The 21,936-nt window shown below is 38.9% G+C and overlaps 1 protein-coding gene across 2 annotated transcripts in view; it reads right to left on the bottom strand.

Annotated features, from left to right (window-relative positions):
• The window catches only part of TESK2 (testis associated actin remodelling kinase 2), a 125,695-nt gene that overhangs the window by 44,063 nt on the left and 59,696 nt on the right, over positions 1-21,936 (bottom strand). For both annotated transcript variants that reach the window (XM_070404879.1, XM_070404880.1), the window contains exon 4: positions 3,034-3,082. In XM_070404879.1, the coding sequence (XP_070260980.1) occupies positions 3,034-3,082 (49 nt within the window). The remainder of the gene's footprint in view (positions 1-3,033; positions 3,083-21,936) is intronic.

The raw sequence follows: 21,936 nt of genomic DNA, 5'->3' as shown, positions 1-21,936 counted from the left end.
CGGCGCAAAGGAATCACCTGCGCTTTTGCAGCCTAACCTAACAAACTGCAGCTGGGTCAGAGAGCTCCAAAACTTCCAAACCCCAAACAAAGAGGAGAAATCTGCTGATATCGCTGTAGCTCCTACTCACACAGTGGTTGACTTGGAGATCCAGGAGCCACGGTACCCCTGGTCAGATACCAGATTTCAACTCCTCACATCCATAAGGGACACACTCATGAAGCAGACTCAGTGAGCACCAAAGCCCCACTGAAGCAAGTCCTACCCCATAAGGGTGTCTCCAGCACAGCAGTTCTTCCACTGTAGACACAGCAGGTCCTCACAGTCAGCCAAAAATGTGGAGACAAAGAAACATGTCACAAATGAAAGAAATGGAGGAAAACAAACTAATGGAGGACATAGAGTTCAAAACCACAGTTATAAGGCTACTCAAGAATCTTCTACGAACCTCCGAGGAACAGTGAGACCTTCAAGGATCTTAATGAGAATGCCAAAAAAATGGAAAAGGACCAGTCAGAAATTAAACATACACTGACTGAAATTAAAAATAATATACAGAGATCCAACAGCAGACTAGAGGATCCCAAGAATCAAGTCAAAGATTTGAAATACAAAGAAGCAAAAACACCCATCCAGAAAAGCAAAACGAAAAAAGAATCCAAAAATATGAAGATAGTGTAAGGAGCCTCTGGGACAACTTCAAACATACTAACATCCGAATTATCGGGGTGCCAGAAGAAGAGAGAGAGCAAGATACTGAAAGCCTATTAGAAGAAATCATGACAGAAAACTTCCCCTACCTGATGAAAGAAATAGACTTACAAGTCCAGGAAGCGAAGAGAACCCCAAATAAGAGGAATCCAAAGAGGACCACACCAAGACACATCATAATTAAAATGCCAAGGGCTAAAGACAAAGAGAGAATCTTAAAAGCAGCAAGAGAAAAACAGTTAGTTACCTACAAGGGTGTACCCATACGACTGATTTCTCAACAGAAACCATGCAGGCCAGAAGGGAGTGGCAAGAAATATTCAAAGTGATGAATAGCAAGAACCTACAACCAAGATTACTCTACCCAGCAAAGCTATCATGTAGAATTGAAGGTCAGATAAAGAGCTTCACAGATAAGAAAAGCTAAAGGAGTTCATCACCACTTAACCAGGATTATATGAAATACTGAAGGATATTCTTTAAGAAGAGGAAGAAGAAGAAAAAGGTAAAGATAAAAATTATGAACAACAAAGTGACAACAAATAAATATCTATCAACAAGTGAACCTAAAAATTAAGTCAGAATAAACTGGTGAATATAATAGAAGCAGGGGCATAGAAAGGGAGCGGACTGACAATTCTTGGGGGGAAGGAGGTGTGGGGGGTGCGGGAAGAGACTGGTCAAAAATCTTACACCTATGGATAAGGACAGTGGCAGGGGGTAAGGGCATGGGGTGGGGTGGGGTGGGAACCAGGTGGAGGGGAGCTATGGGGGGAAAAAAGAGGAACATCTGTAATCTGAACAATAAAGATTTATTAATTTAAAAAATGTATTTTTCATCATTATATACATTTTTTTGTCGCTCGAATGAATTTTATTATTTCTTCAAGGTTCTTCGCATACGTACACCTTAAGAAATATCAAGTAGGCGTAACATGTTCTCAAAAAATTAGGGTTGGCACGCAGAAGAATTTTGAGTCAGAGATTTTGCTGGTTTTGGCACGCACTCACAAAAAGGTTGCCCACCCTGCTCTAGGGCTTAGGTACTGGTCCTTTTCTCTATCTAGACTCCCTGAGGCAGGTACTATTATTATTTCCATTTTACAGATGAAAACACTGAGGCACAGTGAAATTCAAACCTAGATAATCAAAGACTTCAGAGTCCATTCCATGCTCTTTTTTTTTTTTTAAATATATCTCTATTGACTTCACAGAGGAAGGGAGAGGGAAAGAGAGATAGAAACATCAGTGATGAGAGAGAATCACTGACCAGCTGCCTCCTGCACATCCCACACTGGGGATCGAGCCCACAACCCAGGCATGTGCCCTGACCAGGAATCAAACCATGACCTCCTGGTTCATAGGTCGACGCTTAACCACTGAGCCACACCAGCTGGGCCAGAGCCCATGCTCTTAACCACCTCACTATTCCACCTTATTCAGCCTTCTATATAAAAGGTAGCACATAGCTACACACATTCCACATTCTGGTGCCCTCAGTAAGAAAAGAGACACAGAGAGAGGCACATGGGACCCTCCTTCATAAGACCAATACCAGGCACCAAGCCAGCAGGATACCAGTATTCTTGCAAATTCTATTAAACAATTTTCTTTCCTAAGTTTCTTCACTTTGTATTTTGGTACTTACTTCTCAAGAAGGAATGTGAAAATATTTTAGAACAGATTCTAAAATCTAGATGCTCATTACAATAACCTGGGGAGTTTTAAATACATATGGGTCTTATGCAGACCTTTAAACCTAGAAGATTCTAGCAATCTGTGTTTCTAAGAAGCACCCAAGCAAATTCTGAAGCTGATAACTCAGTACCTGAATTGGGGAAGCCTTTGTTTTAGAGAGGATTCTCTTGTTCTCAAAGGCTCATTAATCACTATTACACATTTATCTGCCTTGAAGAGGCAGAAAATGAAATGAGAATGGAGGTGTAAACTGATTCCAAGGAGTAATATGACCAACCAGGAAACTACAGCAGTGACAGTGGTATTCTAAATCAGGACACCAAACATTTCTGGGTAGTCTGGGAATTTGTTGCAGGCAGCAAGAACCAATTTAATATTTGAGCCCTCATAGCATCAGAGTATTTATCAAGTATTTTGAGGAAATCCAAGAGTATTAATAGATATGGACATTGTCCCCAGGCAACAGAAGAAAGCATTGTTAACCCTGCCACTGTTAACCCTGCATGAACATAAATGCACACACATTTTGCTTACTTATGCAAGTAACAATCACTATGGAACCATAAGTTGCTGAAACTAAGGCAAAGAAGTCATCTTCAACATGTTTATTGAAGTCTGTCTTACCTCTGTAAGTGCATGCAATTGTCCTTGATGTACACATACACCCATGAACCTATAAAACAAAAGTGTTTTTTTAAACAAACAAAAAGGACATAAACATAACTGCCACATAGAAAAACTAGTTTAGTTATTTATGCTTTAGAAATAAGCTAATACCTGTGAAGTCTCCTGGGCTGCTATAGCTTCTCAAATTTTGATACCAGGCTATAAAAAAGTTTACATGAAACTTCTGGTTGGGTTAAGACCTAGTGGTAAAATGCAATGGTACGAGAGAGAGGTAAGCCTTAAAAATAGCATGGTATAATGAAAAAAGTACCAAACTGGAAGTAAAAAAACTTGAATGCTGATTTCAGCTCTGCCACTATCTAACTACACGTTCACCCCACCACCACCAAAAAAAGTCACTAACCCTAATCCTATTTTGGGCTTGGTTTCCTCATCTAGAAAGTAAGCAGGATAGACTACCCAATCTGAAGGTCTATATTCTACAAACAAAGTGGGGTGGGGGGAGATGGGGTAGCCCACATTTGCTGAATGACAAAGAACTAACTTCCTTAACATAAAAAACTCTTCCAAATATGTAATAAAAAAAGAACCTAATTTTTTTTAAAAGCAAATAGTATGTACTTAATTCACAGAAAAAATAAGTTTAAATGACTAATAAAAATATCAAAATGTGCTCAAATTTACTCATAATTAAAGAAATGTACATTAAAACAAGGAGATATTGCTTTTCTCGATATACTGCTTTTGAAATCTATCAAATGAACAATGATTAAAATTCATAATGTAAAGAAGGTGAGAAAATATGAACAGAAAACACTGTTGAGTACTTGGCATAATTTTTCAAATGGTAATTGATCATATCTAGCAAAAATTTTAATTGCTGCAAATATCTCATTTCTAGTAATTTATCTTACAATTATACTGCTTGATTGAGCAAAAATACATGTAAACGGATATCTACTTCATCAGTATATATGAATCTAAAACCCTCCAATAAGAAACTGGTTAAATATTTGTGGTATATCCCTAGATTGGAAAACTATACAGCCATTTAAAAAAATGAAATAGGCCTTTATGCACTGATATGGGAAGATATCTAAAATATACTGTTAAATGAAAACACTGAGCTATAAATCCCATTTGTGTAAAAATGTTTGCATATTGTCTGGCCAGTGTGGCTTAGTGGTTGAGTGTCAACTCATGAACCAGGAGGTCACAGTTCAATTCCCAGTCAAGGAACATGCTAGGGTTGTGGGCTCGATACCCAATAGGAGGCATATAGGCAGCCAATGGATGCTTCTCTCTCATCAATGTTTCTATCTCTCTCCCTCTCTCTGAAATCAATAAAAACACATTTTTTTAAAAGTCTGCATATTAATTTAAAATGTCTAGAAACAGTAATAAGTGGTACTGAGGGGGTAAAAAGTGACTTTATTTTTTAGTGTACACACATATTATATTTGAAGTTTTTTTCAGCCAACAAGTTATACTTACATATAAAAAATTTTTTTGCTTTTTTTATTGCTTAAAATATTACAAAGAGTAGTACATTTGTCTCCTTTTTTTAATTTTTAAAAATTTATTGATTTTAGAGAGAGAGAGAGAGAAACATCGATTTGTTGTTCCACTTATTTATGTGCCCTGACCAGGAATTGAACCTGCAATCTTGGCATATTGGGATGACGCTCTAACCAACTGAGCTACCCAGCCAGAGCCTAACTTAATTTTTAAATAAAAACTATAAACCAATGATTATGACTGATGATCATAAAATGGGGGAAGTAAAAAATAAATAAATAAAAAATAAAGTGGAGAAGTCAAATGTCATAAAGCCTGTGACAATCGGGGTTTGGGTTGCCAAGAAGGAAGTCTCACTAATAATACACATAAGCCTCAAATAAGTTCTAGTTTAGAAGAACAAAGAAAAGGGAATAGGACTATCTATAAGTGAAAATGTTGGCACAGCAGTGACAGTGCTGGAAAGGACCATAAAAGTTTCATGAAGGCAGAGTCCAGGTCAAATTCTTCTCTGTGATCACAACACCTAATAGCACCTACCAAAGAGTATGCACATTCAGTAAACAACTGTTGAGTGAAAGGACTGAATGAGAAATAATGCCTGGTTGGATATAACAGCAGAATTTTTATTGTTTGTTTGTTTGTTTTTAATATATTTTTATTGATTTCAGAGAGGAAGGGAGAGGGAGAGAGATAGAAACATCAATGATGAGAGAGAATCATTGATTGGCTGCTTCCTGCATGCCTCCTACTGGGGATCAAGCCCACAACCCAGGCATGTGCCCTTGACCGGAATAGAACCTGAGACCCTTCAGTCGCAGGCTGACATTCTATCCATGGAGCCAAACCAGCTAGGGCACCAGACATGCTGCTTCAACCAAAATTAACATATGTGGAAATTTCAGAGTTTCTCTAGGATGTGATTTCTGGACCACTGTGTTTATGTTTTCTTTCTTTCCTTTCTTTTAAAATCCTCACCTATTGATAAGTTTTTTATTGATTATAAAGAGTGATGAAGGGAGAAAGAGAGAGAGAAACATCAATGTGAGAGAAACATCAATTGTGGCCTCCCGCAAACGTCCCAACCAGGGATTGAACCTGCAACCTAGGTATGTGCCCCAACGGGGAATCGAACCTGCAACCTCCTGTTTTATGGGATGGTGCTCCAACCAACTGAGTCATCCAGCCAAAGGTGACCACTGGTTTTTTCTAAGTGCATTCAGAGACTTGGTGGGATTTGAGAAAAGAAGAACCTGAGGAAAGATCTAGGCAGTACTGAAAATAGAATGTAAACTCCAATAACTAGCTGAAATTTACCTCTGGCTTGGTAAGAAATGGAAAGCAAAATAGTAGAATGGTTAAAAGGGCTCTGAAGTTAGAGGGTATGGGTTCAAATCTCACCTCCACCCTTTACTTGGCAAGCATTAGTTTCCCTCTCTGTAAAATCTATATATATAAAAGGCTAATATGCTAAGTATCTGTCCGGGGAATGACGTCAGGTAGCAATGCCTGGCTTCCTCTCCCTCGTGACTAGTTTCCTTGCAATTTCTTCAGCCCAGGAACACAACTTGCTTTATAGCCAGGTAGAAACATTTTACACTTTAACCAAATGTCTATGAAGCATTTTTCCCGTGCCTCATCTCATTTGATCCTCACAGAAGTCCTGGAGTAGTTAGATAGGAGACTCGGTGGAATTCTATTTTCCTTTCATCAGCCAGAAAATGAAGATTTACAAAGCTTAGAAACTTGACCCAACTGAAAAGAAGAAACGGTGGACCTTGAAAATGACTTCAGGTTTTCTCACTGCACAGAATATAGTCAAACACTGCTGCAGTTAAATATTTTACCCTATGTTTTCCCAGTATGATCTACAACAGGGGTCCTCAAACTATGGCCCGCGGGCCACGTGCAAATACAAATATTGTATTTGTTCCCGTTTTGTTTTTTTACTTCAAAATAAGATATGTGCAGTGTGCATAGGAATTTGTTCATAGGTGTTTTTTTTAAACTATAGTCCGGCCCTCCAACGGTCTGTGGGACAGTGAATTGGCCCCCTGTTTAAAAAGTTTGAGGACCCCCTGATCTACAATAATAATCTGCTTCATGTTGATATTTACCACTGTGTTGTTGACAATTACCTGAAAGAGAAGTTGGGGTGCTTCACTGGGCTGGAAAAAGTTTAGCTAAATCAGAAAACAGGTCTAATTAAGCAAGTGTATATATATAAAAGGCTAAGTTGATTTGTGCATGCTTGATACATATAAAGCTCTAGCTGGCACCAATTGCACACGTGTGTTTTTATCTGTCATTGTCGATTATGAATTTGTTTGACACTTCTAAGAGTGAATAGCGATATTAAAATATTTCTTCTAATTAATTTCCTTTCAATGTGCATGAATTCATGCACCAGGCCACTAGTAGGATAATAACCCACATCACTTTTTTGTACCTTTCCTTATTGCAGAAGATTCAGAGTTTTATTTATCTCTGCATTTCTAGTATCTAGTATAGCAACTGGCACACAGTAAGCAAACTCTCAGTAAAGATTTATTGAATGGCATGAATGATTTTTATGACCTGGAAACTTTAGTTCAAGCTTCTCCCTGAGCTGGAAGATTTTACTTACTTACTGAAGATCAGTCTTCCAGAATCAGCTAAACTATCTCCTGGATGTCCTCAGCATTAATCTTCTCTCTCTCTCTCTCTCTCTCTCTCTCTCTCTCTCTCTCTCTCTCTCTCTCCTCTCCTTTTCTCTCCACTCTCCCCCTCCTCACAGTACTGCTAGCACTTTCACCCTCCTCTGAAAGATTGCTCATTAACATAAGCAAAGTGGTCCAGGGTCTGGAATCAGACTGCTTGGATTTGAATCCTGGCTCTGCTACTTACTGATGACTTCTATATATTTCAGGTTCTTCACATGCAAAGTGGAAATATTAATGTTAACTAACCTATATGGTTACTGTGAAGATGAAATGAGGTAACTTGGGCTCCTGGAACATAAGAAGCACTAGAAAATGTTAGCTATTCTTCCTCTTTTAACATTTCCTCCAAACTGTAATATAGGAAAGATTTTTTAATCTGTTCATATATGTTTTGCCTGAAACACAATGCTTTGCACCTAAGAGGCTAAAAAACCATTTCTTGAATGGAAAAAAAAAACAATAACCATCAAGTTAGCTTCATGGTGTAAACTCATTTTATAAGAAAAAACACTTAGAGGCAGGTACAAGGCTGGAAAGCCAAGAGGTATTTATTTTATTAAGTAAATTATTTATATAGAAGCTAGGCAGTAGGATTCTAATAGCAAAACAATGGCTACACTCTAAAGTAATGGGACTCCTAGAAGCTGAAAAGACCTGGCTTCAGTGTGATATACCTGCTTCCCTTCCCCCAAGACCCACAATCACTATGACCACATCACCCACAGAGGCATCACAGACAGCACATTCAGAGAGGCACTGGCTTCATGTGACAGTTTTCTGTCTGCTTTCTTCCACTCCCCCTACTCACATCACCACATCACAGTGGAGTCGCACAACTCTACTTCAATGTGAAGCTTTTCTGCCTGACCTCAACCCCATTTCTGCTCCACCACCACCACATGCAAAAAGGTGTCACAGAGCTGGCAAGCTGCGGCAGACATTAGCTTTATATTGGAAGAGGAGCTTAATCATTCCAGTTGCTATAAACAGAATATATTTTAAAAGGGAAATATTACTCAACCTTAACAGGGAAGTGATATATGCCTAGAAAAGCATTTCATACTAACAATAAGTTTTCACTAAAATTGTTATTGCCTAATTATATCAAACTCTTAAGTTGTGGATAAAACCTCAAATCATTTTGGTATGAGACAAGACCTAAAAAAATTATATCCCGAGTGATTTTTATTCCCTACTACCCCCCCCCCCCCCGCCCCGGCTCAAATCATGTCAGCTAGAATTACTTAGCGCAAGAAGGAAGCACTTTCTTAATGCATGTGTTTGCATTAAGAAAGAGTGATTATTCAACTTTGTAAATTTTAGTTTTATATCACACACACATTCATATTGAGAAGTAGGAGAGTTGCTTTTGTTTTTAGATCAACGTTTCATAAATTTTAATGTGGAAATGAATCACCTAGGAATCATGTAAATTGCAGACTCTAATTCTATTGTGTGGGGGGATGTCTGAGAGTCTGAATTCCTAACAAGCTCCTAGGTGATTCAATGTTGTTTGGTACATGGACCATCCATTGAGTAGCAAGGCTCAGTCTGTACAAAAGACAGCTGATCTCTAAAGTTAGTAAGACCACGACAAGGAACTCCCAACTCTGATACTATTAGTAAATTCAACTTTGACCTGAAACTTAATTTGTCTCAGTCTTTCCTATAGCATGATTTACCATTTCCCATAGTGTCATTGCCATGCTTTCCCACACCTTCGTCTTTTCTCAGGCCATTCCCACTGGTTAGAATGCCCCTACCCCCTCATTTCTACACAGAATCTACCCATCCTCAAAACCAGGTTCAAATACATCCTTTCCCACAGAACAAATTTAGCTCCCTTCTGAACTAACATGCTTCTGAACCATTTAGGCACTCCATGTACACCATTCTCCCATAGTATCATTTCCTACCTTTGATTATGTTAATGATTATAATGATTATGGTAACAACAATCTCTTAAAGAGCACTTCCTATTCAAGCATTATTCTAAGCAGTTTACATTATATTCATTTAATCCTCACAATAGCCCCAGTGAATAGTACTTTTATTATCACAATCATATTGATAAAGAAACTGAGGCTTGGCCCTGGCTGGGTAGCTCAGCTGGTTGGAACATCCCCAGTCAGGACACATATAAGAATCAACCAATGAATGCATAAATGAGTGAAACAACAAATCGATGTTTATCTTTCTCTTCCTTCCCCTCTCAAACCTAAATTGTGGGTTCTAGTGTCTGTGCTCTTAATCATAGTTATATAAGGGATATAAAAATGAACAAGACACAATCCCTTTCCTTAAGAAGCTATTGGTTATTCAAAAACTTTTTGTGGCACCTCACAGCTCCTGCTCAAAGTCTAAATTCCTTAGCATGTTATTCAAGAATCTGAATGATCTGACTCAAGCCTCTCTTCCTTATCTTCTATTACATCCACCTGCATTCTCTATGGTTTGGTTATATAATCTGCCACTCCTAAATATGTTCTGAATTCCATATTGTTGCTAGAAACAGCCTGTTTAGAATTCCTTTTTTTCAAAGTTATACCAATCCTTAAAAACTCAGTTCAAGAATAACTCCAAATAATAACAACAACAATAGCACCAAACACTTGTATATCATTTAGTAAGCCAGGCACCACCTTATATTAAGTAATTTAAATCTTAAAATGGCCCTTTGAGGATAATTAGAATAATTCCTATCTCAGAGACATACTAGTAATTTCAAATATTTCCCCAATCTTCCTAACTAAAATTAGTCTTTCTCTTCCCTCTACACACATATCACTCCATACAAACCTCTGCTGTAACACTTATAAGGCCTGCCTTCTACATCAAGTTTTATCTATATTTGTTTCTTCCACTAAATTAAAGGGTTCTTGAGGACAAAGATGTTATTACATGTGGAAGGAAATGTCTAATTTTTTATGTTTTTTTTTTTTTTTTTTTTTTTTTTTTACTAAACTGCTCCTCTTTTTCTTCCAAAGTATACTACATTTTCTTGAAGTATACTATATGTCTATTAACAATTGGTTAAGACCATAACACTGAGCTCTGGCCAGTAGTATAGGGGCTGAGATGATTGTGTCATTCCTAGGCCTGTTCCATAAAAACCCTCAACTCTATTCTCCACATTTTATTTTTTCATCTGCCAACAGATGAAGATCCAGCGAAGAAATCGAAGGCCCTGTCCTTGGTAAAAAAAGAAAGAGCTCCTCTTTCCCCACCACCCAACATGGGTTGGACTGGAACATGAATAAGAAACAAGCTTTTAAGCCAACAAGATTTTAAGTTGTTTACTACAGTAGTTAGCCCACCTGGATTAAATACACCCTGTAGTTTTGTGTCTCTATTTATACCTAAAACACTGCCTTGTTCATAGCTAGTGCCTAGTAAATATTTATTGAATTCAATTAAAAGTTAAAATTCTTACTCCAGGGCAGGATCTTTTCTAGGCCGTATTGCTAGCCAGTAGTCTCCAAAATGGGAAATGAGCCAGGTTATCCATTAAAGTATGGGACAAAATTAGAATTTTTACTTATATTATTTATATATAAAAAATAGTTTTACTAATATTTAATATGGATTAATAGTAGCACATGGGGCCCTACCCAGTTTGGCTCAGTGGATAGAGCATTGGCCTGCAGACTGAAGGGTCCCAGGTTCGATTCCAGTCAAGGGCATGTGCCTTGGTTGCGGGCACATCCCCAGTAGTGGGTGTGCAGGAGGCAGCTGATCGATGTTTCTCTCTCATCAACGTTTCTAACTCTCTATCCCTCTCCCTTCCTCTCTGTAAAAAATCAATAAAATATATATTTTTTTAAATAGTAGCACATGGGGATGTGCTAAAAAATGTTTTCCTAATGGGACACTATGGTAGGCAGATGTCCAAAGATGTCCGTGTCCTAATCCCCAGAATTTGTGAATATGTTATGTTCTATTGCAAGGGGGATGAATTAAAATTGCAGATGGAGCCCTAGCTGGTTTGGCTCACTGGATAGAGCCTCGGCCTGGGGACTGAAGGGTCCCAGGTTCGATTCCAGCCAAGGGCATGTATCTTAGTTGCAGGCACATGCCCAGTAGGGGGTGTGCAGGAGGCAGCTGATCGATGCTTCTCTCTCATTGATGTTTCTAACTCTCTATCCCTCTCCCTTCCTCTCTGTAAAAAAATCAATAAAATTATATAAAAAATAAATAAAAAAAAATAAAATAAAATTGCAGATGGAATTAAGGCTGCTAATCACCTGACTTTATTTTTTTTCTTTTTTATTGAATTTATTGGGGTGACACTGGTTAACAAAATTATACAGATTTCAGGTGCACAATCCTATAACACATCATCTATATACATTGTATTGTATGTTCACCACCCTAAGTCCAGTCTCCATCCATCACCATTTATCCCCCCATACCCTCTTACCGGTCCCCCTTATCCCCATAATCCCCACACTGTTGTCCATGCTCATGAATTTTTTTCTTTTTTTGCTCAATCCCTTCCCCCTCCTCCATAGTCCCCACCTCTGACAGCTGTCAGCCTGCTCGCTGGCTATAAGTCTGTCTCTATTTTGCTTGTTAGTTCATTTGTTCATTAGATTCCACATATGAGTGAAATCATATGGTACTTGTCTTTGTCTCACTGGCATATTTTACTTAGCATAATGCTCTCCAGGTCCACTATGCTGTCACAAAAGGTAAGATTTCCTTTTTTATGGCCAAATAGTATTCCATTGTGTAAATGTACCACAGCTTTTTTATCCAATCATCTACTGATGGACACTTGGACTGCTTCTACATCTTGGCTATCTATAATAATAATAAAAGCATAATATGCAAATCGACTGAACAGCTGGACAGCAGAACGACCGTCCAGATGACCACACTGGCACCAGGCCAGCCAAAGCAGGTGCAATGAGAATGATCAGAGGGCCCTGCCATCACCCCACGATCGCCCTGCAGAGGGAAGCCCAGGCCACCGGCCGGTGGGGTGATCAATCAGTGGGGCTCCGCGACCACCCCAAAGAGGGAGGCCCAGGCCACCAACCAGCAGGCTGCAGCAAGTGGGCAGGGCCTCCCTCTGTGAGGCGATTGATTGTGGGGCTCCTGGACTGTGAGAGGGTGCAGGCCAGGCTGAGGGACCCCCCACCCACCTAGTGCACGAATTTCGTGCACTGGACCTCTGGTCTATATATATAAAAGCCTAAGCGACCGAATGACCAGTCGACAGGTTGCTATGACACGCACTGACCACCAGGGGCAGATGCTCAATGCAGGAGCTGCCCCCTGGTGGTCAGTGCATTCCCACAGCCAACCTCCCACAGTCGTCGTCCCCCCCCCCCCACAGCTGGCCAACCTTCCTTGGTCCCTCCCCCCAGCCAGCCAACCTCCTGCGGTCCCTCCCCTGGCTGGCCAACCTCCCACGGTCGCTCCCAACAGCAGGCCGCCCCTCTGCCCCTATCAGCCTCAATCGCTGGCCAGGCTGAGGGAGCCCACCTGTGCACAATTCGTGCACCGGGCCTCTAGCTGTAAATAATGCTGCAATGAACATAGGATGCATACATTCTTTCAAATTAATGCTTCAGGTTTTTTCTGATAAATTCCCAGTAGAATCACTAGATCATAGACAGTTCCATCTTTAATTTTTTTTAAATATTTGTATTGATTTCAGAGAGGAGAGAGATAGAAACATCAATGATGAATGAGAATCATCAATCGGCTGCTTCCTGCATGCCCCCTAATAGAGCCTGCAACCGAGGTACATGCCCCTGACTGGAATCAAACCCGGGATCCTTTAGTCCACAGGCTAACGCTCTATCCACTGAGCCAAACCAGGGCCCATCTTTAATTTTTTGAGGTAACTCTATACTGCTTTCCACAGTGGATGTACCAGTCTGCATTCTCATCAACAGAGCATGAGGGTTCCCTTTTCTCAACATCCTCACCAACACGTTTGTTGATTTATTGATGATAACCATTCTGATAGGTGTGAGGTGGTATCTCATTGTGATTTTAATTTGCATTCTCTAATGATTAGTGATATTGAGTATCTTTTCATATGTCTATTGACCATCTGTATGTCTTTTTTGGAGAGGTGGATATTCAGGTCCTTTGCCCATTTTTTAATTGGATTGTTTGGGGGAGATTTTGGGGTGTGTGTGTGTGTGTGTGTGTGTTTTGGTGTTCAGCTGACTTTAAATAGGGAGATTATCCTGGGTTATCAAGGTGGATACAATGTAATCAAATGGTCCTCAAGGTGGAAGAGGGAGGCAGAAGAGTTAATGTCAGAGAGATACAATGCAAAAAAGACTAAATTAGTCACTATTAGCTTTGAAGATGGAAGAGGGTTACAAGCCAAGGAATGCAAGCAGCACCAGAAGCTGAAAAAAAGTAAACAGATTCTCTCCTAGAGCCTCCAGAAACGGAATACAGCCCTCCTAAACCTTGATTTTAGCCCAATAAGACCCATGGCAGACTTCTGACCTACAGAATTGTAAAATAATAATTTTGTGTTGTTTTAAGCCAGTAGGTTTGTGGTAATTTGATATGGCAGCCACAGAAAACTAATAATAGATACATAATCAAAAATGTATGGGTCACTATTTTATATCATAATGTTCACAAATCTAGGATAGACATTGAGTTTTGACGCTAAACAAGCACAAGGAAAATAATATTATGTTTCTTGGTGTCATCAGTCAAATATTTATTGAGCTCACAGTTCTGTGTAAAGCTCAGAGCTAAACATAAGAGTTTAAATGCTGTCCCTCCTCAAAAGTTTATTACCTAAACAGAAAAGTGAGGGAGAGGTATGACAGCGGTTTAAAACACACCTAGCTATTTCATTCTGGAAAAAACACACACTGACACTACTATTAGACTTGGACTTCCTCAATACTGTATATCAGGACTGAATAAGAGTTCTGTGGTCATTATATCAAAGCTGTCAAGAAAATTACTACTTATTGCTCACCTACAATATACCTGGAAACTGTGCTGGGTGTTTACCTGAGATGAAATTATCCCTATTTTATTATTGAAAATGAGGTTCAGAGCATTTAAGCAACTTGGAGAGAGTACTAGAATCTGGATCTGTTTGGCTCCAGAGACCATGTTTTGTTCTGTGACAATGGATATGGAAGAAAAAAGGCCAGTGGTTCAAAAATACCTTCATTTTTTTTAATTAAAAAAAAAAAAACTGCCTATCTGATCTGCAAACCAATGAAAATCTAACTGGTTTGCTTTATAAGCCTTCCTACTGCCAACTTTGAGCAATAAGCACTATACATATTGTAAGAGTTCTTTTGACTTGTACTGGTCTTTCCAGGAAAAAAAATGTCTGACTCCAAAGTTCTGATAAAAACAATTAAGAGGCCTGAAATAAACCCACAACGAAATATTAAAATATCGGAATGATGTTTATATTAATATGCTTTCTAAATGGCCTATATCCGAGACCTACTAAGAATGCTTTACTTTTCTTTAAAAAAGTGTTTCCAGAAGTTATGGTATATTTTTATCTGATTTCCTCCCATAATTTTGGAAGGAAACGTCAAGTAACATACTCTATCAGATTCCACTAAGTTTTAACATACAGCAATAAAAGGAAGTGCTTTGCATTTTAGTTCCAAATAAAGCAAAGATACCATCACTCTCTTGGACAAGAAAAAAATCACCAATAACTAAAAAGCAAAAGAGAAGGCAATGGCTCAGATCTCAAGGCCCCAAAGAGCTATAAATCTAGACCCATAAAAAAAAAATAATATCCTTGGGTAAGGTTTGGTGCAATTAAACATGTTTTAGAGATATTACATCATGGAAAACTGGTTGTGCTAGGTCCTAGATATGATGACTTATAAGGAAAACTCTGCTGAACAGACATTATCCACCTGAGCCTCACATCAGGTGACACTAAACAGAACTGGTTCAGTCTGGCTTTCTCTTTTCTGTCCCTAGTTTTTATAGTCCAATTAAGACAGCTAAAGGCAGAATAAACATTGCTCAGCAATCACCTGAGCAATAGCACTACATATAATAAAAAGAGGACCAATCAAACTCGTGGTCTAATTTTACTTTTTTTAAAATGAAACAATACACCCTGGCCTGTTTGGCTCAGTAGATAAAGCATCGACCTGGAGACTCAAGGGTCCTGTGGTCAATTCCAGTCAAGGGCACATGCCTGGATTGCGGGCTCGGTCCCCGGTAGGGGGCGTGCAGCAGGCAGCTGATCAATGATTCCCTCTCATCATTGATGTTTCTATCTCTCTCTTCCTTTCCCTTCTTCTCTGAAATCAATAAACATATTTTTTTTAAAAAATGAAACAATACAAAAATCTAAAAAGTTGAAATGGCTTAGTGGTTAAGCATTGACCTATGAACCAGGAGGTCATAGGTTTGACCACCAGTAGGGGACGTGCAGGAGGCAGCCAATCAATAATTCTCTCTTATCACTGATGTTACTATCTCTCTCCCTCTCTCTCTCCCCCTCTCCCTTTCTCTCTAAAATCAATAAAAAATATTTTTAAAAAGTTAAAAGTAGATCTGCTTGCTTATAAATATTAAACCAGTTTATTAATAAATACAAAAACAGATTTCTGAGAGAAAAAATATTCTCTATCTTGAATAACAACTGAAAGTAAACTGAGACTGAGTTAATTCTGTATTTTATTTCACAGAAAATTTTAAATCTCATTGCTCAAAACTGCCACACAAGCAGCAAAATACTAAGTCTCCAGATAAAGGCAGAACTATTAATACAGATATGCAGTGACTTCAAATGTTTCCAAATGCTTTTTAAAGAAAATATCCAGGAAGCTTAGAAGAGAACTATTATCCAGAAACCCAAGTATCTAGATTATCTCCCCAAGCACTGAAAAAGCTTCCTCCTCCTTATCATTCATCTTGTATTATAAGTTACTCATAAACTCATACCAAAATAGCAAAATGTAAACACAAACTTCAATTTATGTGAGCACACGTCTGAAACAACACTCTCACAATGATTTATTTCTTCCCCCTCTACCAAAGTGGGAGAAATGTAATGAGGAAAAAGAACAATTCAATCTAACAAACATGTATCAAGAAATTACTATGTGCAAGGTTTGTGCTCTCCATAAATAAACAGAACACTTAAAGGGTTAAGATTAGGTGGGGACAGGAGGGAGCCCAATTCCTGCAGGCCCAATCCAGACAGGAGGGAGCCCGATCCTATGCACTGAGGGATGTAGTAGTGCGCTCTTTATTATATAAGATTAGCCCAAGTAATGTATTATGATTATATTTTTATTTCTTGCACGAATTTTTATTTTCCCTCATTTTTCATTTGCTTAGTTATTATATGCCTACCACTAACTCTTTCCAAAGCCTCCAACAGAATTGTAAAATTCTACTGTATAAGAATTTTGGCCCTCCCAAACACATCTGTACATCTACACATTCTTTCCTCAAAACCATCCTTTCTGCCCTAGCCGGTTTGGCTCAGTGGATAGAGCGTCAGCCTGCGGACTCAAGGGTCCCGGGTTCGATTCCGGTCAAGGGCATGTACCTTGGTTGCGGGCACATCCCCAGTAGATGGTGTGCAGGAGGCAGCTGATTGATGTTTCTAAGTCTCTATCCCTCTCCCTTCTTCTCTGTAAAAAAAAATCAATAAAATATATTAAAAACAAACAAACAAAAAAAACCATCCTTTCTAACATCTCTCCTGGAGCTCTTGCTCCTTCTACTCCAATCTGGACTGCTTATTTTATAGACTGTTGCCCAACAGTTGCCCTGGGACTTGCTTTCATCTTTCTACCCCCTTCTTTCTAGATCCTATGACTTCCTTTTTATTTTGTTGTTTTATTTATCCCTTTGTTTTGATGCAACCCCTCCTCCAGTAGCTTCATTAAAAAATGCACATGAGCCCTAGCTGATTAGAGCATCAGCCCATGAACTGAAGGGTCTCGGGTACAATTCTATTCAAGGGTATGTACCTCAGTTACAGGCTCGATCCCTGGCCTCCATCAGGGAGTGTGTGGGAGGCAACCAACTGATGTGTCTCTCTCACATTGATGTTTCTCTCTTTGTATCTCTTCCCCTCCTCCTCCCTTCCACTCTCTCTCTAAAAAAAAAAAAAAAAAAAATGGGAAAAGTATCCTCCAATGAGGATTAACAACAAAAAAGGCACATGAGAACAAAATTTTCAAAACTTTGCATATTTGAAAATGTCTTTACCCTCATGCTGGACTGGACAGTTTGGCTGAATATAGAATTCTTTTTCTTTTTTCTTTCTTTTGTTTTGTTAATTCTCACCCAAGGATATTTTTTCCATTGATTTTTAGAGATGGGCTGCCTCCTCTAAATCCACCAATTTCCTGGCAGGTGGGAGTGAGGGATGGAGATGATCCCTGCCTTCATGAGAGCTAAGTGATAGATGAGGGCTAGAAATAGCAAAAGCTTCACTATTCAGTATGCAGACTATCTCTTTCTTTCCCTCTTCTCAGTATAGCACTTCTTCCCTATCTCTGTCATGCTAGATGCTTACCTAGTATGAATCCTTTCTGGTTCAATTTTTCTCCAAAATTAAAACTCATTGTAACTCATCGTATCAGTATGGATGAGAGTTAACTTATTAATTGCAATGAATGGGGATGGTGACTTGCAGGCCCAGTTTCTCCCTTAAAAGACTTTCAATAGTCCTGCCCGGTGTGGCTTAGTTGCTTGAAGCATCATTTCGTATACTGAAAGGTGGCAGATTTGATTCCTAGTCAGGGAACATACCTGGGTTGTGGGTTCAATCCCCAGTTGAACCCACAGGAGGCAACCAATCGATGTTTCTCTCTCACATCAATATTTCTCTTTTCTTCTCCCTAAAATCAAAAAAAATTTTTTTTAAAGTATATCCTTGGGTTGGGGGGTGGGGGGGAGGGGACTTTCAATAGTCCTCCTGTTTTCACCCTAAGCCTGATACCCACCTTCAGCTCCTGAACTTTTGTAGGTTTCTGTAATGCAAACTGGCTTGCTTCTAATTAGTATCCATTTCTATAAGATACTGTTTTATAATTACTGGAAATACAATAGTGAACAAGATCAAGTTCTATCCTCAGGGAGCTCAACCTATACTAAAGGCTACAAACAATAAATAAGATAATAAATGAACAAGATATTTTCAGAAATGATATGAGCTATGAAGACAAAACAGGGGAGGGATAGTGATATGAATGGCTATTTTAGGCAGGCTAGTCAACAAAGGTCTCTTTGAAGAGGAGATATCTCAGCAGAAGCACACCATATGATTCTGGGATAAAGACATTTTGAGAAAAGTAAGTACAAAGATCCTAAAGTGGGAAAGAGGTTGGTGTGTTTGAGAAAGAAAAAGGCCAGTAAGGGAAGTTAGAATGGTATAATACTATAAAGGAAGAGTAACCAGAAATAAAGTCAGAGAGGCAGGTAGGTCAAAGCATTGTATTTGTCAAAGCCCAGAGTTTGTATTTTATTTGAAAGGAGACAAAAAGTCAAAGAAGGAAAATTCAGCAGGGGGGATGGTATAATCTGATTTACCTTCTTAAAGTTCAATCTGTCTATTATGGGGCAAGAGGGGAATCTAGGAGATCAATTAGGAGGATGGGCCTAGGACCATGGCTATGAAGGTGATAAGTACTAGTCAGACTCAGGTCATAATGTTGAACCACATGATGGTTTGAAATAGAGAGAAGAAAAGACATTAAGGACAACTCTTAGGTTTTTAATCTAAGTAATAGATAAACGATGATTCCATTTGCTGAGATGGGAGAAAGAAAAATGATTATCAGTGGTCCATAACAGGTACTCAACAAATGGTTGCCAATGTTTATATTAAAAATCATTTTCTATTACATGTCAATTATATTTAATTAAAAATAATTTTTTAGAAAATCACCTCCTAAGGTTGTACTACCTTCACTACCCACAGACAATGACATAAATATTACTGAAGCTTATTCCATATTTTACTTTACATAATTTTTCTGGTTACATGAAATTGGAACTTAGACTCAAGTCCTAAGTCATTAGACCTTCTACTTTGGTACATACAGAGAAGAGAAATAAATGTTAAGACCTCTTTTTTTTTTTTTTAATATATTTTATTGATTTTCCACAGAGAGGAAGGGAGAGAGATAGAGAGTTAGAAACATCGATGAGAGAGAAACATCTATCAGCTGCCTCCTGCACATCTCCTACTGGGGATGTGCCCGCAACCCAGGTACATGCCCTTGACCGGAATCGAACCTGGGACCCTTCAGTCCGCAGGCCGATGCTCTGTCCACTGAGCCAAACCGGTTTCGGCAAATGTTAAGACCTCTTACCAATTATACTAGTGTTATAAAATTTGTGTTGAGGGCTATATGAGATTTTCACCTAGTTACTAGGATTACAATGATAAAATCAGAAAGATCCACTTTAATCCATCATGTTAAAAATATTTTTATTGATTTCAGAAAGAAAGGGAGAGGGAGAGATGGAAACATCCATGATGAGAGAGAATCATTGGTAGGCTGCCTCCTGACTGCCCCGGACCAGGGCCTGAGCCTGTAACCAGGACATATGCCCTGACTGGGAATCGAACCGTGACCTCTTGGTTCATAGGTCAACGTTCAACCACTGAGCCACTCCGGTTGGGCAACCCATTATTTTTAAACACTTCCTACTTATTCTGGAACACACATACACCTCTGAGATAATATATTTTCTAACCTGATATTTAAAAATTATTCAGCATTAATTCAGTGTGATTTCCAACCACTGATCTGCTCCATTTCCCTAGTTAAAAAGAAGAAACCAAAGTCCAGAGGTCAAATAACTTATCCAAGAGAACACATTAGTAAATCATGGACCTGTGTTAAGCCCATAAGAGGAATAGTGGAAGATAGGGCTGGAAAAACAGATCAGACTTTAACTGTGAGTTCTTTAAGAAATAAGTTTTACAAACAAAATAGAAACAGAAGCATATATATACAGAACAAACAGCTGTTAGAGGGGAGGGGGGTTGGGAGATGGGGTGAAAAAGGTGAAAGTATTAAGCAAAAAAATTTATACAAAATACCTGACACATAGACATAGACAACAGTACAGTGATAGCCAGAGGGCAAAGGGCGGATAAATGGGGATGGAAAGAGACTGACTTTGGATGGTGAGCACATGATGAAGTATGCAGAAGATATTTTATTAAGTTGTACACTTGAAACATGTATGGTTTTGTTAACCAACGAGAGGCCCGGTGCACAAATTCGTGCACGAGTGGGGTCCAGCCGACCCCGCTCCTGGTCAAACTCCCGGTTGAACTCCCGGTTGAGAGGACAATTTGCATATTAGCCTTTTATTATATAGGATGCCACCCCAATAAATTCAATAAAATAATTAAAATAAATCAAATATATTACCAAAAAATAAAACAGAGGCAGAATTCAGATGAACATCTCTATAGACTTAAAATACTACCACTTGAGCACTATTCTCTCCCAGCTCTGAGGTGTGGGCACCATAAAATGTGCACCACATACTCCCAGGCTGAAAAGTGGCCGAGGTTGAACATATTTCACTCAATTCCTGTATTCCCTAAAATATGTAGGGAATACATGTAGGGAATAAAATTTCTAGATCCTCTCCATATCAGAAATAAAATATCTAAATTAAAAAATAAATAGTCCGACTGGTGTGGCTCAGTGGTTGACGACCTATGAACCAGGTCACGGTTTGATTCCCAGTCAGGGCACATGCCCAGGTTGTGGGCTCGACCCCCAATAGGGGGTTTGCGGGAGGCAGCCAATCAATGATTCTCTCTCATCATTGATGTTTCTTTTTTTAAAAAAAATATTTTATTGATTTTACATAGAGGAAGGGAGAGGGATAGAGAGTTAGAAACATCGATGAGAAAGAAACATCGATCAGCTGCCTCCTGCACACCCCCTACTGAGGATGTGCCCACAACCAAGGTACATGCCCTTGACTGGAATCGAACCCAGGACCCTTCAGTCCACAGGCCGACGCTCTGTCCACTGAGCCAAACCATCCAGGGCCATTGATGTTTCTTTCTCTCTCCCTCTCCCTTCCTCTCTGAGTGAAGGGGGTGAGGGGAAGAGATAGGGAAAAGAAGAAGGCTAAACTGACAGATTAATATAAGGGAAGAAAAAGATGCAGAAAGCTTTGAAGATTTAGAACCAAGAGCTTAGTTTCTGATTAGAAGCAAGAAATAAAATAACTAATGATGATTTGGATATTTTCAGAATGGGTACCTGGAAAGATAGCAATCTTAATAACTGAGATTAGGAAAATATCCTGCCATATCCTCATAGCATTAGATGTATAGTTTGTTTCCTAAGGAGACTGGGAGACAACAGCTCTCTACTTCTCTTGTGTTATCCATGATATTATTACCTAGCATGGAGCTAGACTGAGTATAAATAGTTCCAAATAAATATTTGGAAAATTAAAAGCATATTCTCCATTTTAACAAAATGATAATCATATTGTTACAAATGAATTTTGAGATAAAACAATTCTGAACAAAAATTAATAGACAGAAAAATAAATTTACAATGTGGCCTTAAAAAAAGTAAGCATGAGAATGTGAATGAGGAGTCTAAAAGTAATATTAAATTTCTCATGACATGAAGAATAACAAAGAGGTATAAGAACAAATCTTGGTACAGGTCCTCAGAAAGGCCATTGG

Source organism: Myotis yumanensis, unplaced genomic scaffold (genome assembly GCF_028538775.1).
Source record: "Myotis yumanensis isolate MYYU_CA2020_CCGP unplaced genomic scaffold, mMyoYum1.0.hap1 SCAF_2, whole genome shotgun sequence".
Lineage (NCBI taxonomy): Eukaryota > Metazoa > Chordata > Mammalia > Chiroptera > Vespertilionidae > Myotis > Myotis yumanensis.
The sequence above is the reverse complement of the archived record's forward strand: the minus strand, read 5'-3'. Positions and strand labels throughout refer to the sequence as shown.